The 19,897-nt window shown below is 40.8% G+C and overlaps 1 protein-coding gene and 2 pseudogenes across 1 annotated transcript; 1 reads left to right on the forward strand and 2 right to left on the reverse strand.

Moving 5' to 3' along the window:
• Nucleotides 6,664-6,897, reverse strand: Olr293-ps (olfactory receptor pseudogene 293; annotated as a pseudogene).
• On the forward strand, nt 8,048-8,809 carry Olr294-ps (olfactory receptor pseudogene 294; annotated as a pseudogene).
• Nucleotides 14,418-15,350, reverse strand: Or13a27 (olfactory receptor family 13 subfamily A member 27). The gene has a single exon (NM_001000233.1). The coding sequence runs from the start codon at nt 15,348-15,350 to the stop codon at nt 14,418-14,420; it is 933 nt and encodes a 310-aa protein (NP_001000233.1).
• Nucleotides 15,351-19,897: the final 4,547 nt, after the last annotated feature.

The raw sequence follows: 19,897 nt of genomic DNA on the forward strand, positions 1-19,897 counted from the left end.
GTTTACATGGCCTCTCTCTAATTCTCTGACTTTTTTCAGTATTTCTACACACACACACACACACACACACACACACACACACACACACACACACACACACACGAGGGGGAACATGTCGTAGTCATATTTCTGGGTCTTTGTCATCTTAGCCAAAATTATTATTGCATGTCTATCCTTTTACTTGCAAATTTCATAATTTTGTTTTTATTTTTAGGTTAATAATATTTCATTGTATCTTGGGTAATTTGAGCTTTTTGGCTAATATTAATTTATCAATGAGTGCATACCATGTCTGTTTTTCTGTGATTGAGTAACCTCACTCAGGATGAGATGCAATCCACACACCACAGGAAGCTCAAGAAAAAGGAAGACCAAAATGTGGATGCTCCCACTCCTTCTTAAAAGGGGAAAAATATCCATAGGAGGGGATATGGAAGCAAAGATTAGAGCAGCGACTCAAGGAATGGCCATTCAGAGCCTGACACACATGTGGCCAATATATATCCACCCACTGAAACTAGATAAGATTGATGAAGCTAGAAAATGCAAGCTGAAAGGGACCAGATATAGATCTATCCTGAGAGAGACATCCAGAGCATGTCCAATACAGAGGTCAATGCTAGCAGCAAACCACCGAACTGAAAATAGGACCCCCTTGGGGGGAATTAGAGGAAGTATTGAAAGAGTTGAAGGAGTTTGCAACCCCATAAAAACAACAATGCCAACCAACGAGAGCTTCCAGGGACTAAACCCCTACCGAAAGACTATATACATGGACTGACTCAGGGCTCCAACTGCATATGTAGCAGGAAATAGACTTGTTGGGGTACCAGGGGAAGGGGAAGCCCTTGGTCCTACCAAGGTTGGACCCCCAGTGCAGAGGAATATGGGGGGCATTAAGGGGGATGTATAGGGGGAATATCCGTATGGTGGAGGGGGAGGGGAGGGAATGGAGCTTATGGACAGGAAACCAGGAAGGGGAATAATATTTGAAATGTAATTAAAGAAATATATCGAGACACCGCCTGGATCTGAAGGGACCCGGTCAACAGCTCCCTGCCCCCCAAATCCCATGGGAGGGAGAGATAAACCTTCAGAGGGGCCAGCACACCTGGGAAGCCAGAAGAGAATACATTCTGCCCATATTTCTGACTCTAGAGGAAAAACACCTAACGCCATCTGGGATCCTTGTGCACTGGGACCTGAGAAAAGGTGTGGCAGGCAGGCCCTTCTGGTTGCTGCCTTCACGGAGAACTGAAACGCAGCCACCCAGGAGCAAGTTCAGGCCCGGGCCCAGAGGTAAGACCAACTTTTCTGGTCCAAGTGACCTACCTGGTGGACTCAGGACACAGAGGCAAAATTCCTCTGAGACCGGAGGCTTCCAGCTTTTAGCTGGAGACCAAACCTCAATGATCCCAGCCCACAGCTCCCTGCTCCCAAACACTGTGGGAGAGAGAGCTCACCACCCAGAAAGGTAGGCACTACTGAGAATGCAGGGTGGGAGAGACCACCAATACTGACCACCCTTGCCGACATCCCTGGCTTAAGAGGAAACCATATAGGACCTCTGGCAGCCGTTTTGTCCTAACCACAGTGTCCTTTGCCTTACAGAAGCTTTGCAGTTTTATGAGATCCCATTTGTCGATTTTTGATCTTAGAACATAAGCCATTGGTGTTTTGTTCAGGAAATTTTTTCCAGTGGGTTGAGAGACTTTTAATGACTGCTTCTATTTCGTTAGGAGTTATGGGGTTGTTTAACTGGTTTATCTCTTCCTGATTTAACTTTAGTACCTGGTATCTGTCTAGGAAATTGTCCATTTCCTGCAGATTTTCAAGTTTTGTTGAATGTAGACTTTTGCAGTAGGATCTGATGATTTGAATTTCCTCTGATTCTGTAGTTATGTCTCCCTTTTCATTTCTGATTTTGTTAATTTGGACACACTCTCTGGGTCCTCTCGTTAGTCTGGCTAAGGGTTTATCTATCTTGTTCATTTTCTCAAAGAACCAACTTTTGGTTCTGTTGATTCTTTCTATGGTCCTTTTTTTTTCTACTTGGTTGATTTCAGCTCTGAGTTTGATTATTTCCTGTCTTCTACTCCTCCTGGGTGTATTTGTTTCTTTTTGTTTTAGAGCGTTTAGGTGTGCTGTGAAGCTTCTGACATATGCTCTCTCCTGTTTCTTTCTGCAGGCACTCAGAGCTATGAGTTTTCCTCTTAGCACAGCTTTCATTGTGTCCCATAAGTTTGGGTATGTTGTCCCTTCATTTTCATTAAATTCTAAGAAGTCTTTAATTTCTTTCTTTATTTCTTCCTTGTCCAGGTTATCATTGAGTAGAGCATTGTTCAACTTCCATGTATATGTGGGCGTTCTTTCCTTATTGTTATTGAAGACCAGCTTTAGCCTGTGGTGGTCTGACAGGATGCATGAGATTATTTCTATATTTGTTCAGGCCTGTATCTGTTCAGGCCTGTTGTTTGACCAAGTATATGGTCAATTTTGGAGAAAGTACCATAAGGTGCTGAGAAGAATGTATATCCTTTTGCTTCAGGGTAGAATGTTCTATAAATATCTGTTAAATCCATTTGGTTCATGACTTCTCTTAGTGTGTCTATGTCTCTGTTTAATTTCTGTTTCCATGACCTGTCCATTGTTGAGAGTGGGGTGTTGAAATCTCCTACCATTATTGTGTGAGGTGCAATGTGTGTTTTGAGCTTTAGTAATGTTTCTTTTATATATGTAGGTGCCCTTGTATTTGGAGCATAGATATTTAGGATTGAGAGTTCATCTTGGTGGATTTTTCCTTTGATGAATATGAAGTGTCCTTCCTTATCTTTTTTGATGACTTTTAGTTGGAAATTGATTTTATTCGATATTAGAGTGGCTACTCCAGCTTGCTTCTTCCGACCATTTGCTTGGAAATTTGTTTTCCAGCCTTTCACTCTGAGGTAGTGTCTGTCTTTGTCTCTGAGGTGTGTTTCCTGTAGGCAGCAGAATGCAGGGTCCTCATTGTGTATCCAGTTTGTTAATCTATGTCTTTTTATTGGGGGTTGAGACCATTGATGTTGAGAGATATTAAGGAATAGTGATTATTGCTTCCTGTTATATTCATATTTGGATGTAAGGTTATGTTTGTATACTTTTCTTCTCTTTGTTTTGTTGCCAAGACGATTAGTTTCTTGCTTTTTCTAGGGTGTAGCTTGCCTCCTTATGTTGGGCTTTACCATTTATTATCCTTTGTAGTGCTGGATTTGCAGAAAGATATTGTGTAAATTTGGTTTTGTCATGGAATATCTTGGTTTCTACATCTATGTCAATTGAGAGTTTTGCAAGATACAGTAACCTGGGCTGGCATTTGTGTTCTCTTAGGGTCTGTATGACATCTGTCCAGGATCTTCTGGCTTTCATAGTCTCTGGCGAGAATTCTGGTGTGATTCTGATAGGTCTGCCTTTATATGTTACTTGACCTTTTCCCCTTACTGATTTTAATATTCTTTCTTTGTTTTGTGCATTTGGTGTTTTGACTATTATGTGTCGGGAGGAGTTTCTTTTCTGGTCCAATCTATTTGGAGTTCTGTAGGCTTCTTGTATGCTTATGGGCATCCCTGTCTTTAGGTTAAGGAAGTTTTCTTCTATGATTTTGTTGAAGATATTTACCCTCCTTTGAGCTGGGAGTCTCAGTCTCTTCTATACCTATTATCCTTAGGTTTGATCTTCTCATTGAGTCCTGGATTTCCTGTATGTTTTGGATCAGTAGCTTTTTCTGTTTCACATTATCTTTGACAGTTGTGTCAATGATTTCTATGGAATCTTCTGCTCCTGAGATTCTGCCTTCTATCTCTTGTATTCTGTTGGTCATTCTTGTGTCTATGGCTCCTTGTCTCTTCCTTTTTTCTATATCCATGTTTGTTTCCCTGTGTCATTTTCAATTGCTTCTATTTCCATTTTTAATTCCTTCAACTGTTTGATTGTGTTTTCCTGGAATTCCTTCAGGGATTTTTGCGATTCCTCTCTGTAGACTTCTACTTGTTTATTTATGTTTTCCTGTGTTTCCCTAAGGGAGTTCTTCATGTGTTTCTTGAAGTCCTCCAGCATCATGATCAAATATGATTTTAAATCTAGATCTTGCTTTTCTGGTGTGTTTGGATACTCAGTGTTTGCTTTGATGGGAGAATTGGGCTCTGATGATTCTTCGTTTCTGTTGCTTGGGTTCCTGGGCTTGCCTCTTGCCATCAGATTGTCTCTGGTGTTACTTTGTTCTGCTATTTCTGACAGTGGCTAGACCATCCTATAGGGCTGTGTGTCCGGAGTTCTGTAGAGCTGTTTTCCTGTTTACTTTCACCTAGTTATGGGAACACAGTGTTCTGCTTTCAGGTGTGTAGTCTGTCCTTTCTACTGGTCTTCAGCTGTTCCTGTGTGCTTGTGTCGTGAGTCGACCAGGCAGGTCGCTTGGAGCAGAAAAGGTGGTCTTACCTGTGGTCCCTCGGCTCAAGTTTCTCGTGGTGGACTGCTTTTGAGCTCTCCATGAGGGCAGAAACCAGGAGAGCCTTCACTTCCTTTTCTGGGAGCCCCCGTGTACTGGGGTCCCAGATGGCATTAAGTGTTTTTCTCTGGAGTCAGAAATTTGGGCAGAATGTAGTCTCTTCTGGCTTCCCCTGCATATCTGTCCCTCTGAAAGTTTGGCTCTCCCTCCCACGGGATTTGGGTGCAGAGAACTGTTGATCTGGTCCCTTCAGGTCCAGGTGGTCCACTCCTTCTTTAAAAGGGGAACAGGAATACCCTTGGGAGGGAATAGGGAGGCAAAATTTCGAACAGAGTCAGAAGGAACACCCATTCAGAGCCTGCCCCACATGTGGCCCATATATATACAGCCACCAAACTAGATAAGGTGGATAAAGCAAAGAAGTACAGGCTGACAGGAACCAGATGTAGATCTCTCCTGAGAGACACAGTCAGAATACAGCAAATACATAGGCGAATGCCATCATTAAACCACTGAACTGAGAATGGGAACCCCATTGAAGGAATCAGAGAAAGGACTGAAAGATCTTGAATGTACTTGAGACCCCATATTAACAACAATACCAACCAACCAGAGCTTCCAGGGACTAAGCCACTACCCAAAGACTATACATGGACTGACCCTGGACTCCAACTGCATATGTAGCAATGAATAGCCTAGTAAGAGCACCAGTGGAAGGGACACCGTTGGTCCTGCCAAGACTGAATACCTAGTGATCATGATTGTTGGGGGGAGGGTGATAATGGGGGGAGGTTGGGGAGGGGAACAACCCATATAGAAAGGGAGGGGGAGGGGCTAGGGGGATGTTGGCCCAGAACCCTGGAAGGGGAATAACAATCGAAATGTAAATAAGAAATACTCAAGTTAATAAAGATAAAAGAAATAGAAATACACAAGTTAATAAAGATAAAAAAGAAATAACCATGCTAATAAAGATGAAGAAAAGGATGAAAAATACCAAGATTTTCCAAATTTCTTTCCTTGATGTGTCATTAGATGTATCAAAGCTTTCAATATTACACAGTAATAAGAAACATGACTAATGAGGACAAAATTTCAGAATAAAATTTGTGGAAACTTCTGCTCTGTTAGAGAATAGTGTGTCTTATTTCATTTATGGGAAATCCTGAGATTACCCATGTTTTGAACGCAGAGACTAGAAACAACACATGTCAGAATTAACCAGAATCGGACCGTTAGGAGTTGAGAGAAGTGTATCAATATTGTCAGCTGAACAAGTTAATTCCTGTTACAGTATCCTCATTGGCTCTTCTTTTGTGTCTAATCTTAGGGGAATATGCATTAGCAGGGACCCGGTATCAGTCACTTCTACATTCATTCCTCTTTGACAAAGCTGTAAGCAGACCCCTCAGCGGGTTCTTCCTTTTCACCTCTTGACTTTTACCTGCCCCTGCTTCAAATTAAATGGAGTATTTAGTACAAAAGTTGCTTTTTGATTTTATTTGGAGGGTGACCTAGAAAATCTGTGAATAATGCAAGAATGCCTTAGTGTATAAATTCAGTTCATTGTTGAAAGCACATTCAGTTACTCACCTTTATCTCTGTACAGCTAAAAGAAACTGTTATCTCCTCTATCCAACAGTCTCCTTGCCTCTTTATTAACATGTTAAGAATATATTAAGGAATTAAAATATTTTCATAAAAGCTTAAAAAAGAAATATATCTAGTGAAAAATTAAAAAAATATTTCATTGTATATATGTACCACATTTTCACTATTTATTGACCGATTGATAGATACTTGAGATGTTTGAGTATTGTGACCATTTATATTTCTTCATTTGAGAATTCACAATTTAGTTACATACCCCACTTGTTTTATTTTAAGATTACATATAATTACAATATTTCTTCCTTCACTTTCCTCCCCACCCCAAACTCTACCACAGATTCTCCTACACCCTTTCAAATTCAGGACCTCTTTTTATATTAATTGTCATTACATCTCTCTCTCTCTCTCTCTCTCTCTCTCTCTCTCTCTCTCTCTCTCACACACACACACACACGCACACACACACACACACACACACACACTATAACCTGTTCAGTCTCTATAATGTTACCTGTAAACATGTTTTTAAGATTGACTCTTTAGTACTGAACAACCAATTAGTGTGGTCTTCCTGATCCCAACATCTTGGATTGCACAGAGGACATGCAGATGACTTTTGTGGTGTCCAGATCACAAAGAAATATGGAAATGTGTCTATGAAGCCCCATGTTGGAGTTGAGTAAAACAGCAGTTCCTATGAGTGCCACACTGTACAAGAATAAGAAATAGCTGGTCAGGAGTAGTGACAGGCTGGGATATTCTGAGAAACACTGTAGCAGGAACTCAGTCACCTGCCTGGACAGAGTTCAACATCAATATAAACTGTACACAATTGCAAGAATCTGAGAAAAGATCACAGGTCATGATTTTTTTATGTATATGAGTACACTGTAGCTGTCTTTAGACATGCCAGAAAAGGGTATTGGATCCCATTACAGATGGTTGTGAACCACCATGTGGTTGCTGATGATTGAACTCAGGACCTCTTGAAGAGCAATTGGTGCTCTTAACAGTTGCGACATCTCTCCATCTCCAGGCCATGATTTCAAAGTTGGTTTTCCTACCTGACCACTTTGAAATTTGCCCTGGTGCCAGAAATACATGGAGTGCATGTGTTTCTCTCATTGGAGATGATTTATCCTTAAAGTCTGTACCACATCATTTTAACATATTTTCCATTTTCTACCATGAACCTTTTATTCTATAGATTTAGGTTCTGAGAGACATGTTTTTCATAGATTGTCATATCTTCTCAGATGTTCCTCACCTCCCCACCAGGAACATGTGGCGGCTATGAGTGGCCTGCTCTTAAGTTGCTGCCAGGTGTGGCCACTGGGGGTCATGAGGAGAGCATGTTTATCAGTATTAGGGACTAAGAGGAAGAAACAGGGATAGGCTAGAAGAGAGGGCTGAAAGAACCTAATTGGAGGAGTAAAGCTTGGTTTACTGTGAGGTTTGGTGCAGTGCCCAGGGAGTTCAGTTTGAGAGGGAAGGTGGAATTCTGTAAGAGGTCTGCTACAGGCTAAGGATGAGACTGAGGAATTTGCAAAGGAGTACAGGAAGGAATGTGAAGATCATCTACCTGATTCCCAGGCCCGTGTGGCCAGTGAGTTTGCCTCCATGAATTGGAGACTGACACAAAAGAATGATGTAAGAAACAAGGCTGAGTCTCTAGCAAGGATCTTCAGAGTCTCCAGGAAATGGAGGCAGAGAGGGTGGACAAGCTCCTGTAAAGGGTTCCTAGGTAGGGATGTTGAGTTTTATTTCTATTGTGGGTATCTCCGCATGGTCAGCTCACTGGGCATGGCCATCTATGTCTGTATGTATAGAATATTGTTGAATATTACAATTTGCTCATGGACTTGATATACAATGTCAAACCATGTTTGTAGACTGTTTTTCATGGGTATATCCTTAACATGCTCTTTCATTTCAAATTGTGAGACAAGAGAATAGAAACCAAAGGCAAGCTTCAGATACAACTGCCACACTCTCATATATTTCTCCTACTTCAACCTATTTCTTCTGGATGTGACCTTCATGGCAACCATCCTATCCATAGTCTTGAAGAGCCTTGTAGCCAGAACTGCCTTACCCAAGTGATTATCTTTACTTGGGTCTGGAGTATTGAGCTATTGTTCTTCTTTGCATGACCTATAACCAGGCCATCTGCCAAATTCATACTAGGGCACCATTATGAATACAATACAGGTACTTATTGACCTTAGAAACTTTTGTGTAGTTCATATGTGCTGTAAATTACTTAGCGCTCACCTGTCTTATGTTGCCACTCTCCTTTGGTGGCTTCAATTTTATGTCACAGTTCTTCTGCAACTTCCATCAATATTGTTGTTATACTGTAGTCACACCTTCATCAATTATGCCACAAGAGTCCTTGCAAACATCTTCCTGAGTGGCATAAACTTTTATTGACCATGCTTTCCTCTAGCTTCATCATTGCCAGCATCTTGCTCATCTGCTATGTTGAGAGCAAAAATGTTCCTTCTCCACCTGTTCTTCCCACCCAGTAGTGTTCATCCTGATTACTACACAGTGATCTGCACCTATGTCCAGCTCACATGGGGTCTGCTTGGCCTTGGAAAAGGCCATAACCATTTTGTATAGCACTGTGACCCCATCTCTTAACCCATTCATTTATACCATGAAAAACAAGGAGTAAAAGCATCCCTCAAAAATTATTTCCATTTGAAGACTCTAGCATTAGAGAGGAATTCTGTAATATTAGAGAGGAAACAGGAGAAAGAAGACTTCATTTATGCATCCCCTGACTATTGAGAATGTAGGCAAAGATGTTACCTAGTTCACCTATCAAAGTTTACATATAGAAAACATTTTGCTTTGTACTGGATTTGTTGACCTTACAAATTTGTTTTAGTAAATGATGCATTTTCATGTACCTAATGTATTGAAATGTGTTTGAATGTAAGTACTGTGCCCTTAAACATTAAGGTACTTTCATGATTTACTGAATCTGTAAATATAACTTTTTTTTGCCAGATGTAATTGTCATCTTAGAGGCTTACTGTTGAATAAGCTCACCCTTTCTGTTTCTCTCTTCCTTCCTTCCTTCCTTCCTTCCTTCCTTCCTTCCTTCCTTCCTTCCTTCCTTCCTTCCTCCCTCCCTTCCTCCCTTCCTTCCTTTCTTCCTTCATTTCTTTGTATTGGATTTTTTATGTACATATCAAATGCTATTGCTTTTCTCAGTTTCCCAGACATTAGCCCACTACACCCTCCCACTCCCCGTCTTCTATAAGGGTGTTCCCCTCCCCATCCTCACCCGTTCCTGCCCCCTCCGACAGTGCCCTACACTGGGGATCCAACCTTGGCAGGACCAAGGGCTTCTCCTTCCATTGGTGCCCAGAAAAGCCTTCCTCTGCTACATATGAGTCATGAATCAGTCCTAAAGTCAGACTTTAGGTAGTGGTTTAGACCCTGGGAGCTATGGTTAGTTAGCATTGTTGTTCTTATGGGGTTGCAAGCATCTTCAGCTCTTTCAATCCATTCTCTAATTCCTCCAATGGGCATTCCATTTTCAGTCCAGTGGTTTGCTGCTAGCATTCACCCCTGTATTTCACATGCTCTGGCGGTGTCTCTCAGAAGACATGTATATCCGGTTCCTGTCAGCATGCCCTTCTTAGCTTCATTAATTTTATCTAGTCCTGGTGACTGCACATGGGGCACATGTGGGTCAGGCTCTGAAAGGCTTTTCCTTCAGTCACTGCTCAAAACTCTGCCTCCATATCCCCTCCTATGAATATTTTTGTTCCCCCTTTTAAGAAGGAGTGAAACATCTTCATCCTTCTTATTGAGTTTCACGTGGTCCATGTATTGTACTTTTGGTGATTTGAGCTTTTGGGCTAATATCCACTTATCAGTGTGTGTGTGTTTTTCTGTGATTGGGTTACCCCACTTAGGATCTAGTTCCATCCATTTGCCTATAAATTTTGTGAAGTCATTGTTTTTGATAGCTGAGTAGTACTCCATTGTGTAGATGTACCACATTTTCTGTATCCATTCCTCTGTTGAAGGGCATCTGAGTTCTTTCCAGCTTCTGGCTATTATAAATAAGGCGGCTGTGAACATAGTAGAACATGTGTCTTTGTTGTATGTTGGAGAATATTTTGGTTATATGGCCAAATATATGGTTTATCTGAGTCCTCAGGTAGAGCAATGTCCAATTTTCTGAGGAACCTCCAGCCTGATTTCCAGAGAGGTTGTACCAGTTTGCAATCCCACCAACAATTGAGGAGTGTTCCTTGTTCTCCACATCCTTACCAGCTTCTCCTGTCATCTGTGTTTTCGATTTTAGCCATTCTGACTGGTGTGAAGTGGAATCTCACATGTGTTTGAGACTTTCCCCCACTTTTTGTTCTATTAGTTTCAGTATATCTGGTTTTATGTGGTGGTCCTTCATCCACTTGGACTTAAGCTTTGTAGACGGTGATAAAAATGGATCAATTTGCATTCTTCTACATGCTGACCTCCAGGTGAACCATCACCATCTGTTGAAAATCCTATCTTTTTTACATTGTATGGTTTTTGTTCCTTTTTCAAAGATCAGTTGACCATAGGTGTGTGGGTTCATTTCTGGGTCTTCAATTCTATTCCAGTGATCTACCTGCCTGTCTGTGTACTAATACCATACAGTTTTTCTTCTTTTTTCTTTTTTCTTTTTTTCAGAGCTGGGGACCAAACCCAGGGCCTTGCACTTGCTAGGCAAGCACTCTACCGCTGAGCTAAATCCCCAACCCCATACAGTTTTTTTTTAATCACTATTGCTCTATAATGCTGCTTGAGGTCAGGAATGGTGATTCACCCAGAAGTTCTTTTATTGTTGAGTATAGTTTTAGCTATCCTGGCTTTTTTGTTTTTCCAAATGAATTTGCAAATTGCTCTTTTTAACTGTATGAAGAATTGAATTAAACTAAGATGGGGATTGCATTGGATCTGTAGATTGCTTTTGGAAAATGGCCATTTTTCTATATTAATCCTGCCAATCAATGAGCATGGGAAATCTTGCCATCTTCTGAGATCTTCCTCAATTTCTTTCTTCAGAGACTTGAAGTTCTTGTCATACAGATCTTTTACTTGCTTAGTTAAAGTCACACCGAGGTATTTTATATTATTTGGGACTATTGTGAAGGGTGCCACTTTTCTAATTTCTTTCTCAGCCTGTTTATCCTTTGAGTAGAGGAAAGCTACTGATTTATTTGAGTTAATTTTATACCCAGCCACTTTGCTGAAGTTGTTTGTTAGGCTTAGTCATTCTCTGTTGAAACTTTTGTGGTCCCTTAAGTATACTATCCTATCATCTGCAAATAGTGATATTTTGACTTTCCAATTTGTATCCCTTTTACCTCCTTCCCTGGCCTGATTGCTCTGGCTTGGACTTTGAGTACTATATTGAATAAGTAGGGAGAGAGTGGGCAGCTTTGTCTAGTCCCTGATTTTAGTGGGATTTTTTCACATTTCTCTCCATTTAGTTTAATGTTAGCTACTGGTTTGCTGTATATGACTTTTACTATGCTTAGGTATGGCCCTTGAATTCCTGCTTTTTTCAGGACTTTTATCATGAAGGAGTGTTGAATTTTGTCAAATGCTTTCTCAACATCTAATGAAATGATCATGTGGTTTTGTTCTTTGAGTTTGTTTTTATAGTGGATTTTGTTGCTGGATTTCTGTATATTGAACCATCCCTGCCTTCCTGGGGTGAAGCCTACTTGATCATGATGGATGATTGTTTTGATGTGTTCTTGGATCTGGTTTACAAGAAGTTTATTGAATATTTGTGCTTCAATATTCATAATGGAAATTGGTCTGAAGTTCTCTTTTTTGGTTGCATCTTTGTGTAGTTTAGTTATAAGTGTAATTGTGGCTTCATAGAAAGACTTTGGTAGTGCTCCATCTGTTTCTACTTTGTGCAATAGTTTGGACAGTATTGGTATGAGGTTTTGAACTCTGGCTGGTGGTTAAACTCAGCTGTTCTGTCTCAAACTCCACGCTCATTCAATCTAGCTCCTCTTAACTTCCTACTGAATTGCTCTGATTGGCCTCAAACTAAGTTTTCAACTGTTCTAATCTTCTGGTTCCTTCTTATTCTCTGGCTTCGTCTGCCTCTGCTGACCTGCACTGGACTGCATGAACTCAGCTGAACTCAACTGCATTCATCTGACCTGCACCAAAGTGCCCTGAATTGAACTCAACTGAATTCTACTGCATTGCGTGAACTTAACTGAACTGCGCTTACTAAACTGCCCTCCAACTATGATGTCTTTTCTTGGGTTAAAGGTGTATACTGAAGGCATATCTGCAATCCAGATAGAGGAATTAAAGGTGTATTGCATTTCAGCTGGATCACACAGGCCCAGAAGGACTTTGGATGTGATCCCTTGACAAAGCATGTTTCTGGATTAAAATTGCTCTACACGAACCAAACCTCACTGCTAATTAATTCTGGAGTATAAGTTCTTTAGTGAGCCATAATTAAATTCCTTGAACTTGTGTTCCAACAGCCACTATGATATTGTTGTAGAGATTAGAAGTCTCTACTCTCAGTGCATGCCTCCTGTAGGCTCTTGCAGCTCTGGTTTGATTCTTTACTTTTTATTATCATTTTATAACATTCATTAAAGCACAGCTTGAATCTCAGGCTAAAGGAAGTACACTATTACCAAAGAATAGATAAGAGAAGGACACCATTACAGAAGATAGATAAGATTAGGAGATTGGGCTTGACAATCTCTGATGACTACTGAACTTTCAACATACAGAGAGGTCATATCAGAGCCAGATACCTGCAAAGTAGCCCTTTTCTAGACACAGTGCCACATCAGAGGTCTGCTTAGTCACAATTTTGACTTAGGCCCCAGTGTCTGGTGTGTTCTGTGTGACTTGACTTCTCTTGGAATATTCTATTCCATTATGCAATGTTAACATGACATAAGGCATGCTCTATTAAAGAATCCCCAAATAAAGTATTTATGAGATGTGTGCATATATATATACACACACACACACACATATATATATATATATATATATATATATGTATGTATGTGTGTGTGTGTGTGTGTGTGTGTGTTTGGGAGCATTTGTATTGTTTGTGTGATTATCAGTTGTTCTATAGCTTAAATATCAGTCATGAGACTAGTAACAGAAGAAATGGCACAAAATATGACTTAAAGATGAAAGAAACAATGTGAAAGAAGCTAACAGGTAAAGCATGTCAGGCCAATGATTTACAGTTGTTAATCTTTATTGTCACTATAACTGAATGCAGAGCTACTTAGGAGACCACCAAGAGACACTTCTGTTCATACAGGTGACAGTGCTTCCAGAAATGATTTACTGAAGTGGGGAATCCACTCTCCATGTAGGAAGCACCATTCCGGGAACTAGGGACTGGAAACCATGGCTAAAGGGAAAAAGAGAAAGCTATTTGAGCACAGGTGTTTTTCTATGTGTTCTGGGTTGCCATAATGAGAGGAAGCTTCTCTACCACATAAACCCACTGCCTTGAGGTCCTGCTTGACCGTAGAACAAAACAAAAAGTCAAATGGTGATGGACTGAAGGTTCAGAAACCATGAGATAAAGTAAATGTTTTGAGAGTATTTTAGTCACAAGGATAGAGAGAGAGAGAGATAGAGAGAGATAGAGAGATAGGGAGAGAGAGAGAGAGAGAGAGAGAGAGAGAGAGAGAGAGAGAGAGAGAGAGAGGAACACTGAATGGAAAGTCTGGGAGAAGTTGGGAAAGGGGAACAAATATCTGCTCCATCGCCTAGGTCTCTCTCCATGCCAATATCACCAGCTTTTATTACCATAGCTCAGAAAGAAAAAAACATTTTCTCAACATTGGATTTCCCAAGAGACCATGATCATGCTGGCCCATCAAGCTTCCTTATGAAGTTTAGATTCATTAGCTGTAGTTCTGAAATGAGGTTCATTGATGTTTATAGGAAGGCACTGGATGAATGGGCTCTATTTTGTGACAAATATTGTCACATACTGTGTGACTAGAAGACACTAGAATGTTTTCTAGTTCAGGAACATGGAATATCTACTTAGATGTACTTCAATTACTTTTTAAATGATGTTTTTTGTCAGAAAATAAAGCTTGAGTGTTTGTTTACATTGCCGCTAAGAATTCTGTTGTTTTGGAGGTTACAATGAGTGGAATTGTACAGTACATTCATCAGAGAAAGGTTTTCTGAAGAAGTGATAGGTACACTTTGCTGCATGAGGCTGCTCTCAGAAAAGCATGTTTAGGAAAAGCCCAGGCCAAGAGAACAGCCTGCACATCTCCACTTAATGTGAGAAAGAGGGTAAGAATCTTCCGAGGGCAAGCTTGACATCCTTGTTCCTCAGTGTATAGATGAGGGGGTTCAGGGTTGGACTGAGGAGTGAGTACAGCACTGAGGTAACTTTGCTTCTTTCAGGGCTGTAGCTGGAAGCAGGACTGACATAGGCACAGAACACAGATGAATAGTACACAGAGACCACGATGAGGTGGGATGAGCAGGTAGAAAAGGCCTTCCTCTTGCCCTCAGCAGAACGCATGCGCAGAATGCTGACAATGATGCAGCCATAGGATAGCAAGGTGAGCACAAAGTTGATGCCTCCATAAAATACATCTGCTATAAGAGTCATAATGCTATTCACATATGTGGGGCTACAGGAGAGCAGGAGCAGTGGGGGAATCTCACAGAAGAAGTGAGTGATTACTTTGGGGCCACAGAATGACAGCCGTGTCATCAGACCAGTGTTGATAGATGCATTCAGTGCGCAGACAGACCATACACCCATGGCCAGTACCCCACACAGCTGTGGGCTCATCCTAGAGCTGTAGTGGAGGGGACAGCAGATGGCCACATAACGGTCATAGGCCATGACTGTGAGCAGCAGCAGTTCTGAAGACAACGACCACACAAGGAAGAAGAGCTGGGCCATACATCCCTTGAAGGAGATGGTGTTTTCCTCAGACAGTAGACCAACCAGCGCTTTGGGCAGAACAGAGGAGGTGCAGATAATGTCCATGGTCGCTAAGTTGCACAGGAAAAAGTACATGGGACTGTGGAGCCCAGTGCTGGAGGTGACCAAAGCAATGATCACAATGTTGCCCATTAGAGCCATTGCGTAGAGAGACAGGAAGCAGCCTGTCAGGAACAGCCTTAGAGTAGGGTGCTCTGAGAAGCCTTGCAGAACAAACTCTGTCACTACTGTCTGGTTGGGCCTTGCCATCGTGATGGAGAGTATCAGTCCACTTCTGTGTTTATCAGCTTCTGAGAAAAATATCACGATTTATCAGTACATCTAATTTTCAATCTTGATAATCTCAAAATTCTCTGCTGTCAGAAAGAAAAGGAGTAAATGTATTTCCTTCAGGAATTTTTTTGTCCTGTATTTGTCTGTACCACACTTTTTGGAAACCATGTATATTTCATTTACTTTTAATTTTCTCCCTGAAATCTCTCATTCAACTGACCTGGATCAAGCGGGATTCTTGCCTTTCCTTGTCTTCTTGAACACATGGATATAATGGAGCATGTCTCACTCAGGCCTGCCTGTGCTTTACCTCTCCAACACCACCATGCACTGTGGTCATCTGACAGTGATTGGAGACACAGTATTTATTTACTTCTTGCCTCCACAGCAGGTATTCTCCACATGCTGGCATCATTTTGAGGGATACACACTGACATGGCTCTTATACCTTGTTTTTTTACCTGGCCTCCTGACTTCTCAGTAACTTTGCCTTCTCTGTTATTTGGAGTGGGGGCTCCTTCCATCCATCTCAATATTATAATTGGAATCCCCAGTAGCCAAGCATCTGGTGACCCTTGTGGTTGAACTAGGGAAAAGCTGGAGGAAGATGAGGAAGAGGAGGGCGACCCTGAAGGAAGACTAGCAGTCTCAACTAAACTGGACCTCTGGGATCTCTCAGACACTGAGCCACCAACCAGGCAGTATACACCAGCTGATATGAGGCCCACAACACATATACAGCAGAGGACTGCCAGGGTCTGGACTCAGTCACAGAAAATGGATCTAATACTGGAGAGACTTGGGGGCCAATGGAGTGAGGAGGTCTGGTGGGGTGGGGGTGGGTTGAGGACATCCTTGAGATGAGGAGTGGGGTGGGGAGGAGGTGTAGGATGTGCAACATCTGGTGGGGAGTGGGGTGTGGTAGACTAGGAGAGGGATAAAGTCTGTATTGTAAAAAAGATGAAAGAATATAAAAATATCATGGTTACTTTAGTAGCCTGCTAAACCTGGGTTAATATTTATAGATAATATGACCATTCATTCCTCCATGATTCTGAATAATGTCAATATAAAAATTTGTAAAACCATTAAAAATAAACATAGCTGCCTCCATTTCAAACTAGAGATGTTCATATACTATATTTTCGCTCTGCAACCACTTGACAGTGTTAGATCAGACCATGTTTCTCCCCATTCTGCATCCCTTTCTCTCTTTCTATTCCACTAGAGAATCTAATGAATATTTGGCAAAGCAAATGGCTCTATAGAAACAGAATTACAAAAGCAAATTCCTCTAATGGTTTTAACAGTTTCTCTACTTGGCTAACTAATCAAATCACACTTGAAATTTGAAATACTCTCCTGATAGTACTAATAACCCACAGGTAGTATTAAGTCTCACATCCAGGGTTCACCTGCTTCTCAATACAGAAAGTGTTCATGAAGATTGACTCTAGGCTGAGCTGGAAAAATTGAAATCTGTCAAAAATGTTTACTATTTGGTAGAACTTTCACCACACCAATAGCACATCTATACAATGCTAAATACATGGAAAATAGGTTATACATTTTTAAATGATATCTCTAAAGAAATGACAGAAACATATTAATGATTTAGGAACTCATAAATATGTACACACATGCACATACACATGATATATTACAAAGAAGAAAAAGAGGCACAAAAGTTAGAGGAGAGACAGCATCTCTTCTGGCTAGTCTTATGTCAACTTGATTTAAGCTGTAGTCATTTGAAAGGAGGAAACCTCAACTGAGAAAAAGCCTCCATAAGATCTAGCTGTAGTCTCTATCATAACTGTGCTCTGAGAGGTTTCACATAGTAGCTGATAGAAATGTGCAAAGACCCACAGCCAAATATTGGGTAGAGATTGGGGAATCTTGTAGAAGAGGAAGGACTGAAGGAGCCAGAGAAGTCAAGGATACCACAAGTAAACCTACAGAATCTACAACCTGGGCTTATAGGGACTCACAGATACTGAACCACCAACCAAAAGGCCTTCATGGGATGGAACTAGGCTACTTACACATATGTGTAGCAGATGTACAGCCTAGTCTTCACATGGGACAACTGGAACAGGGCTGTCTCTGACTCTGTTGCCTGCTTTTGGATCCTCTTTCTTTAACTGGACTTCTTCGTCTAGTCTCAAGAGGAGAAGACATACCTAGTCCTACTGCAACTTGATATACCAAGGTGGGTGGATATCCATAGGAAGTCTCCCTTTTCTGAAGAGAAAGAGAGGGGGAGACAGGGAGAGGTGAAGAAGAGGGAGGGACTGGGAAAAGTGGAGGAGGGAAGGGAAGCGGAAATTGGAAGGGGAATAACCTTTGAAATGTAAGTAATGAAATATATAATAAAAAATTAAAAAAATTAAGGGAAGAAGAGGAAGAGAAGAAGGATCCAGCTGTTAAACATTCCCTTAATTTGTGATTAATGGGGGAAAGACCAGTTCATGGTACATGCTGCCATCCCTGGGCTGGTGGTCCTGGGTTTTAAAAGAAAGCAGGCTGAGAAAAGCCATGGGGAGCAAGTCAGTAAGTATCACACCTCCATGGCCTCTGCATCAGCTTTGCCTCCAGGTTACTGGCCTTGATGTTTGTTGATGATGAACAATGATATGGAAATGTAAGCCAAAGAAACCCTTTCCTCCCCAAGTTGCTTTGGTCATGGTACTTCACCATAGTGATAAAAACCTTAAGACAATATTTTCACTGAATGATCCTGGTCAAACTGGACAGTTACATGTAGAAGAATAAAACTGGATCCTTATCTCTGACCAAACTCAACTCTAAGAGGATCAAGATCTCCACCTAAGACCCAGCACCCTGAAATGATAAAGAAGAAAATATGGAATATGCTGGAACTCATTGTCACTGGGAAGGACTTTCTGAACTGGACCATGGTAGCACAAGCATTAAGATCAATAATTGACAAATGGCCTCACATATGAGTATAAAGTGTCCATAGATCAGAGAACACCATTATTTGTGATAAGAGCAGCCTACAGAATGGCCAAAAGTGTTTTCCAATTGTATATCTGACAGGAGGTTTATATATAGAATGTATAAAATTTAAAATTAAAAAATAAGAAAACAAACAACCCAACAAAAATGAGGAATGCAACTAAACAGTTTTCAAAAGATGAAACAAAAATAGCTAAAAAAGCCATTTCATTAAATAGTCAACATCCTAGCCAGCCAAGAACTGGAAATGAAAACTCCTTTGAGATTTGATCTTGCTCCAGTCAGAATGGCCAAGATAAAGAAAAAACAAAACAAAACAAAGCCAAAGACAACAAGGAAAGCAGATGCTGGCAAAGGTGCAGGAAGGGGGACACTTGCTCACTGAGTGGGGGTGCGAACTAGTACAACCACTTTTCAAATTACTGTGGAGTTTCATAACAAAGACGGAACTAGGATCTACCACCTGACCCAGCTGTAGCACCCTTAGGCGTTTATCCAAAGGACTATATATCTTCCTAAAAAGATATGTGCTGTTTCATGTACATTGCTGATCTAGTCACAAGAGCTTGGAAACCAGAAATCAGGATGAATGGATGGTGAAACTGTGGTATGTATGTAATAGGACACACTCTACTTTTAAGGAGAATGAAATTATGAAATTTGCAGGAAAATAGGGCTGGAAGCAATTATTCTGAATGAAGTAATCCAAACCTAGGAAGACAAACATCACCCGACTTCTCTCACATGCGGATATTATACTTTCAGCATTAGTTGTAGTATTCCCTTTAGAATACTTATAGAAATTACAATCTAGTAAGGCACCATAGGGGAGAAGGGATCTTTTAAGCAAGAGAAGATGTAATACTGTGTATAAATAGGAAAAGGGGGAATTTAAATAAGAGTTATGAAAGGGAGTGGAGAGCTGGAGGAAAGGTAGAAGAAGCAACGTAGGGAGGGATAGGTAGCATTAAAAATCTTTTGGAAAATTCACATGAAAGCCTACTGTAGTAGAATATATATTGCATTATTATATTTTACTATAGTAGGTAAACATATGCATAATATATATTAATATATATTTACTAGTAATATATACTAGTAAATATATACACATAATGTAAATGGAATTTAAAAGGAGTTACCATATAATGGGGTACCCCAACTAGACACTACATGCTATCAAATAAATCTCCTGAGATATTAATTCCTGGGTCCTAAAGACCCTCAGACATTACATGCCATTGCCACTGCTCTTGGATATTTCTCTGATAAAATTCTATTGCTGGAGACAACACCTACTTGAACAACACACATGGGGAAACCAAGTAGCTACTGATCTGAAATGCTTTTCACTTAAAGAGAAAAATATCATCATAACTCTCACCCAGGTCTGGACCTCATGAGCTACAACAGCCTGCCTGGCAAGAAATGCCTTCTGGTTCGATAGTGGTTAAATGTTATGGGCAACCAACCACATTATGACTAAATTTATGGCCCACTCCCCAGATGGATCCCACACTTGTCACTCTTAACAAGGCCAA

This window comes from Rattus norvegicus, chromosome 1, assembly GCF_021556685.1.
Source record: "Rattus norvegicus strain SHRSP/BbbUtx chromosome 1, alternate assembly SHRSP_T2T, whole genome shotgun sequence".
NCBI classification, from domain to species: domain Eukaryota; kingdom Metazoa; phylum Chordata; class Mammalia; order Rodentia; family Muridae; genus Rattus; species Rattus norvegicus.